The sequence below is a fragment of the Limulus polyphemus genome, unplaced genomic scaffold (assembly GCF_000517525.1).
Source record: "Limulus polyphemus unplaced genomic scaffold, Limulus_polyphemus-2.1.2 Scaffold995, whole genome shotgun sequence".
Classification (NCBI taxonomy): Eukaryota; Metazoa; Arthropoda; class Merostomata; order Xiphosura; family Limulidae; genus Limulus; species Limulus polyphemus.
The window spans coordinates 342199-349029 of NW_013666605.1; the positions used below are offsets into that span (position 1 = coordinate 342199).

Genomic DNA, 6831 nt, shown 5'->3' on the forward strand with positions numbered 1-6831 from the left:
AGTCACTTTAACTTAAACACACGCTATACTTCACAACGCACTTTCCTTACGGTCACTACTGCGCTTGACTAAATTGTCCGTCTCTATCTCTGCCTGTCTGCAATTCAATTAATTATCTCAGTTTATTTGCCTGCTTATATACAGGAATAGAGGGCGTCTAGCATATACTGGATTATTCATGATGTTCCCCGATCCTTCTAGATACTCATTACGTGTTACCAGGGTTACGTGACTTCCGCTGTCATAACAGTACTAAAAAAATGGAGTTCTTAAAAAACTACTATATTTTCACTTTTAATATATAAAAATATTACAGTTTATGTCAGCACAATCCGAACACTCTTCCCATGCAGTACTTCCCAGAAAAATCCTTTTTTAGAAAATGATCAATTTTTCTTAATTTTTTTCAATGAGGTATGAATACTACAATTAATAATTACTAGTACAAACAGTTGCCAATAGGGTGGCATTTCTGCTAGCGTAAATAAATGGCTAAATACATTTTTACAAAATTATAAATTTAAGGTTTTTGTGATTCCGTGCCAATGAAACTTACCTTGTGGTCAAAAGTATACAAGTGAATGAAAAAAAAAAGGATAGTATTATACATTATTTTGATATTATGAGGTGACAAAACAAAAGCTCTTTGCATTTCTATCAAAAAATACATTGTTATTGCTATTAAATATGGGTAGCATTCTGAAGTTCAAATATGTTTGTTTGTTTGTAACTAAGCACAAAGCTACACAATGGGCTATCTGTGCTCTGCCCACCACGGGTATAGAAACCCGGATTCTAGCATTATAAGTCCGCAGACATACCGCTGTGCCATTGGGAGGCATTCAAATATGTAATAGCTACAGAAAATAATGAAGAAAAAAAACCACAAGATACAAGTATCTTGCATTACAAAGAATTTGAATGTAATATAAGATAAAAAATCTTGCCACATTCAAATCTTTACAAATAATAGCACTAAATGAAGGCCAAAAAGCTGTAATGTTTTCAAGATTTAAAAAAAAAAAAAGTTTTTTTTCCTGTTATTTATAAAACTGTACAGTTGACAACTTGGACATAATGATTTACAGACATTAACAGAGTAATTTTTACAATTCATATTTAAATAACATAATAATTCTGATATAGTTCACATGATGGGAAAAATACAAAGATGGAATTTCTCACATTATACATCATTCTTTACCTTCATTTGTAATTACAAGCATTCCCTTTTCATTGTCTGCTTCTTCTGCTTCTGAAAGTGGTTCTTCTTCAGGAAGAGAATGTGACTTTTCTTCTTTCCTGTAAAAAGGAGAAAAAATGTTTGATTATATTACTGTATGCATTTTAAAAATAGCATTCAGCCACAGTTTCTCACATATCTATAAAATCCCCCACACTGCTTAACAGAGCTTGGCAATTAGTGAAATTGGTTAATAAATTAACCATCAGGCTCCGTCATTGGTTATATTCAGCAAACCCACTATTCTCACATGAGATTTTGATAGTTGGAATAATCAAAAACAGTCTCTGCTACTAGCAAAAAAGCAACTGTTTCTGAGGAATTTAATGATGCCAATTCTAAAAGCCATGTTGAAAATTACTGATCGCCTCTTGTTTTTGAGTTATGACAGATTTATTCAAAATATTCTTATATATCATAATAATAGCTTTTTCTTTAATAACCTTCTTTATTCATTGAAAATTGCATTTAAGAATGTCCAAAAACAATACATAATAGCAATACCAGTTTAAAAAAAGCAATGAGTATAATAGGCTATGTTCAAAACTTTCATCATGGCATTATTTTTTATTTTTTGAAAGAACCAACAGTAATTTTCCATCATTGTAGGATCCCATCATCCTTGATATCACTGTTCCATTGTAGAAATATCTTGGTGGAATTGCTCAACATACTGATCACTCACTGCATGTAGATCATTCGGAAAAAATTCTAAATGGGAGTGTAAGAAGGGCATCTTTAGTGACATCCTAAACCCCATTTTTCTGCCATTCTCAAGCATATCATTAATCATCACGGCAGAATTTTCTTTTCTGTGATTTCCTAAGAAATTTTTGACAACCAGTTTGATTGATTTACAGTTCTTTCTGATTGCATACTGCTTAAAAATTGTCATCCATCAGCACTTCCTGAATCTGTGACCCAAAAAAATATACCTCCTTTCATTTTTGCTTCACTGATTTTTGGAAACTTGTCAGGTAGATATCTGAAACCATTACCATCTTTGTTAATTTTCTTACAAAAATTCTTCACAAGTCCCAGTTTAATATGAAGTGGGGGCAGAAACACATTTTGCAGATTCAATAAAGGTAGGTACTCGGCATTCTGTTTCCCTGGTATGTAATTCTCTCTCACTGATCATTCCTTCTTTTTCAAATGATTTTTATCATCTCGGTTGTCCCAAAGACACAAAAAGCAACACTGTTTGGTACATCCACTCTGCAGACCTAGCAGAAGTGCAATAACTTTTAGATCACCATATATGTTCCACCTATGGTGATCATATTTAACAGTCTCAAGTATAATCTGCATGCTTTGATAAGTTTCTTTCATGTTCACAGCATAAGAAACAGGAATCGATGGCTTATTGTTCCCATTGTGCAAACGTACAGCTTTCAGACTAACTTTAGATGAGTCGATAAAAAGTCTCCATTCTTGAGGATGATGTTCAGTAACCAATTCTTCCATTAGTGCATCAACATTTGTACAGAAACATAAAGTATCTTGTATGTTATAGTGAGAAGCAAGACTTTGATGGCCACTTCATTAAATAAAAACTCTTGTTCCTAGAGCTAGTAAATTCCATTGCTGTAAACAAAAGCCAAGAAGTTCCCCATGCTGCTTAAATAAAGACAAGTCACAAATCATTTAGCTCTTCTTGTGTGATCAGATGAGGTAGTTTATGTGGAGGTGCAACAGGGATAGCATTACTAGATGAAGATGATTCATTGTCTTCTTCACAGCATACTTTTCTATTTACAAATTCACCAATGGATGTGACACTGAAAAACCATGCCCAGGAAGTACTGGTTCCATTACAGATGCAATATCTGGATATTTAATGTATTGTTTAGTTTTCCTGAATATTCAGAAATACTAGTCATGCAAAAACAACAATCAATGAATATAATAAGATTATATACTGAAGACACATTCAAGCTAGGTTCAAAACTTTCATCACAAATCAGATCATGTTCTTGTATGATCAAATGAGGCAGTTTATGTTGTGGTGTCACAGGAATAGAATTACTAGATGAAGATGATACCTTGTCTTCTTCACAGCATAACTTTTCTGTTTCCCAGTTCACTGGTGGATGTGGCACTGAAAAACCATGCCCAAGAAGTACTGGTTCCATTGGAGATGCAATATCTGGGTATTTAATGTATTGTTTAGTTTTGTCTGAATATACAGAAATACTAGTCATGCAAAAACAACAATCAGTTGGATTATCTTTGGGCTCACATCATATCATGAGAACTGCAAATGGCATACTTGCTCTCTTCTTATTCAGCTACTGTGTCAAAGCCAGATGCGCAAACTCTACAACAAAGATGTGAAGCCCAGTATTTTTTTTGGTCACCAATTTTACACCCAAAATAGGGATAGTGAGCTACCTTTACCTTGTGTGAAATATTTTTTCCTTTGTGAAACTTTAATATATTTTCCACAGAAACTGTATGGGTGATGTTTGCACTTTAAGACTTTACTTGAACTGGAGTCAGCCAGCATTTCAAATGATTTTCTAAAAAATAAAAAAAGACTTATGTTTACAGAACTAGAGTTTAAAAGATTTTAAAAAACTTTTGCAGAATTTTATTAAATTGTGGGGATGATGCAAGGACTGTTTTGTGCATGAATCAAGGAGTCTGACTGCCCCTTTTATGCTCAGTCGAGGGACTTCTCAAATGTTCTATCAAACAGAGCACATGAGGTTTTCTTGATACATGATACCTGGAGAGAGCAGGTGAGTGTGGGAATGAACCAAAGTGGTACATTCACAACAATTATGTTGAGAACAAATGGCATATATGAACAACATATTTGGAATTTTACACCAATACAATACAGTCAATGTTTGAAATTATCAAAAATATATGCTTTTTACCCATTAAACTGTCTAAATCTAATAAAAATAATAACGAGAAGTCATGTTGACAATTATTGATTACTTGAATATCTGGAATAATAAAAAAAAACAGTAAAAATCTGAAACACAATCAGTTGATTATTTTCACAACATTAATAGATTTAATTGTAAATTGAATTAATTGATTATTTCATGCAACACATAATCAAACATGTCAATCAAGTTCTTCACCAAGCTCTACTGCTGGTTTTTCTATGGGTAGAGATCAAATGGCATGTCATCATGTTTGAAAACTTACATTCAAAATTTTATTGAACTATTTTATGAATGTATGGTAATAAGTTTGGCATCAAATTGTAGACTATTATTCACATTTTAGCATTATACATTATTTAATTTTTTAATTGAAAGTAAACATTAAAATAAAATTGCTCAATACTGATTTCTGTGCCACATGGTATGTTGAATGCAGCTTTGGTGCAAATAAATGTGATAAAGTCCAATAACAAAGTCTAAAGTTTCTTATGAAAATGAAACTCAAATTAACGATATTGACAAGCTAGAATGTAAAACAAGAACCTCTTATCTTTTCTAGTTACTGAAATATCACTATTTTTAGCAAATCAGACACAGTGGACCCGACCACTACTTTCATTTTTGGAAATACTTGTTTACATACACCCACTTCACTCTATCACATGTTTGTAGCCAATTGACAGTTCAGAATTTCCCCCATGTGGTTTTCTCAGGCTTTGCAAGGTGTATATTTACCAGAAATAGTCCTTATGTCTCAAAACTCAAAGAAAATGGATAAGACAAAATAGTGATCAAAAAATATTTTTTATACCCAAATACAGCTTAGTTAATAAGCCTGATAAATTACATGGAATTCTGTGGTATTGTTTTGTAATTTGTAATTTTTTATTTTAAAATGCATACATAAAACCTAAAAAAATTTGTTTTACATCCTCCACATGAAAAATTCAACAAGGCTTAGTATGCAAGGTATAGCAAGCAAGTACAAACTTCCTGACAATTGTACATAGCAGAGATCAGCGTTTTGTATATTTATTTATTTACTTTTCTATGTTTTAAGAATAATAACTGAAAGTTAAGAATTTATTTATAAATAGTAATAAAATATATATCTATGTAAAGTATTATAACTGAAATGTGATTGTATTTCACAAAATACTAATCCACTACAACAAAACTAAGACAGTTGCACTGTGAAAAGGCCAGTTTTATGCTATTGTATACAGCAACATGATCTGCACATGCACCTCATGATTGCAACTTCTGTAATATTAGTCAGACACAGCTGATAGATCAATAAAACAATAAATATCAATAGATGTATGATGTTATGAAATTTAAGCTATTTAAAATAAACATTCATGGTTTTCTGATATAATCTATAATAATTTTAGAACAAAAAAGCATAATTTAGATCTATTTCCTAATTTGTTTTGATAATTATGAGGTTAGTCTATTTGACCAAGCCTGCACAGAGATAAGATAGCGATAATGACAGATAAGATATAAAGTTTTTCTAAAAAAAAAACTTTGATACTTATCTGGAGGTTATAGAGATGTCACAAATTAAATTTGACAATATTTTGATCCATAAAAGTATTCTTTATTTTAAAATCAAAATTACTTTCTATTTTGGATAGTCAAGATTTGAAAAGAAAACTTGCATGAGAAAATCTTTAATTAAAAAATTTAAAAACCCAATATTTTATGCATGAAAGCCTTGAAATGTTTACTGATAACCTGCAAAAGTTCATGAAGATATGTATACCTTATAAAAAGTTATAGTACGACTGCTCTCATGGTTACTTTGGTGTTTACGAGATGAGTGGATTCCACTCAGCACGTAGTCAAAAAGCTAACCATTTGATTACTGCACACACTCTTTAAACTCATGTCTGTGCATGTCATGAAGTTTTACCGAGTTACATTCAAAATTTAATTAAACATCTCCAATCTCTCTCAGTATGAGGATTGTGACATCTGCTATGAGAAGTACAGAATTTATTGTAAATTACACATTAAAATATAGTTATTACTCATGCAAAGCATAATTTTTATAGTCTTCAATTTCATTTGTTTATGGAGCTATAAACTAGAAAATCTGACCCCACTGCCATGCCCACTTGTCACATCCTCTCTTTCACAAATTTTCATTTTTCTCTCCAACATTTCATATAATATTATTTATAACCAATAGAAAGCCAGTGTTTTAGTCTATCAAATGACATACTATATTATATTGTTTACTGTAAAGAGAATTGTCTATTTCACTTCCAGTTCATACTTTTTTCCCACAGAAATACACTGACAAGCTTAGCTGAATTTTTAACAGCTCTTATAACATAGTTGGAAAGCCAGAAAAATTGTGATAATTATGAGACATTGTCTGCTTTTTGCATGTTATTATTATTATTATTATTATTATTATAAGTTCTTTGGTGCATTATTTAAGTAAATAAAAATTATTTAGTACACTACTACCATTAGTATAAAGTAGGGTTAAGTGTCATCAACAGTTGATAGCAAAAAAAAAAGACCCAGGTAAGTACTATATTTTTCTTTTTCATGTGTATTCTTTATTTATTATAATAAAGTAACTAAATATAAAATAAGAAACGTATCAGGTTAGATTAGTTTAATAATAAGTAAATTTTACGTCTACCTACATTTACTAAGACACCTTGT

At 31.2% G+C, this 6831-nt stretch overlaps 1 protein-coding gene across 3 annotated transcripts in view; it reads right to left on the reverse strand.

Annotated features, from left to right (window-relative positions):
- The window catches only part of LOC106461595, an 84712-nt gene that overhangs the window by 64817 nt on the left and 13064 nt on the right, over nucleotides 1–6831 (reverse strand). For all 3 annotated transcript variants that reach the window (XM_022388605.1, XM_022388606.1, XM_013921438.2), the window contains exon 5: nucleotides 1205–1302. In XM_022388605.1, the coding sequence (XP_022244313.1) occupies nucleotides 1205–1302 (98 nt within the window). The remainder of the gene's footprint in view (nucleotides 1–1204; nucleotides 1303–6831) is intronic.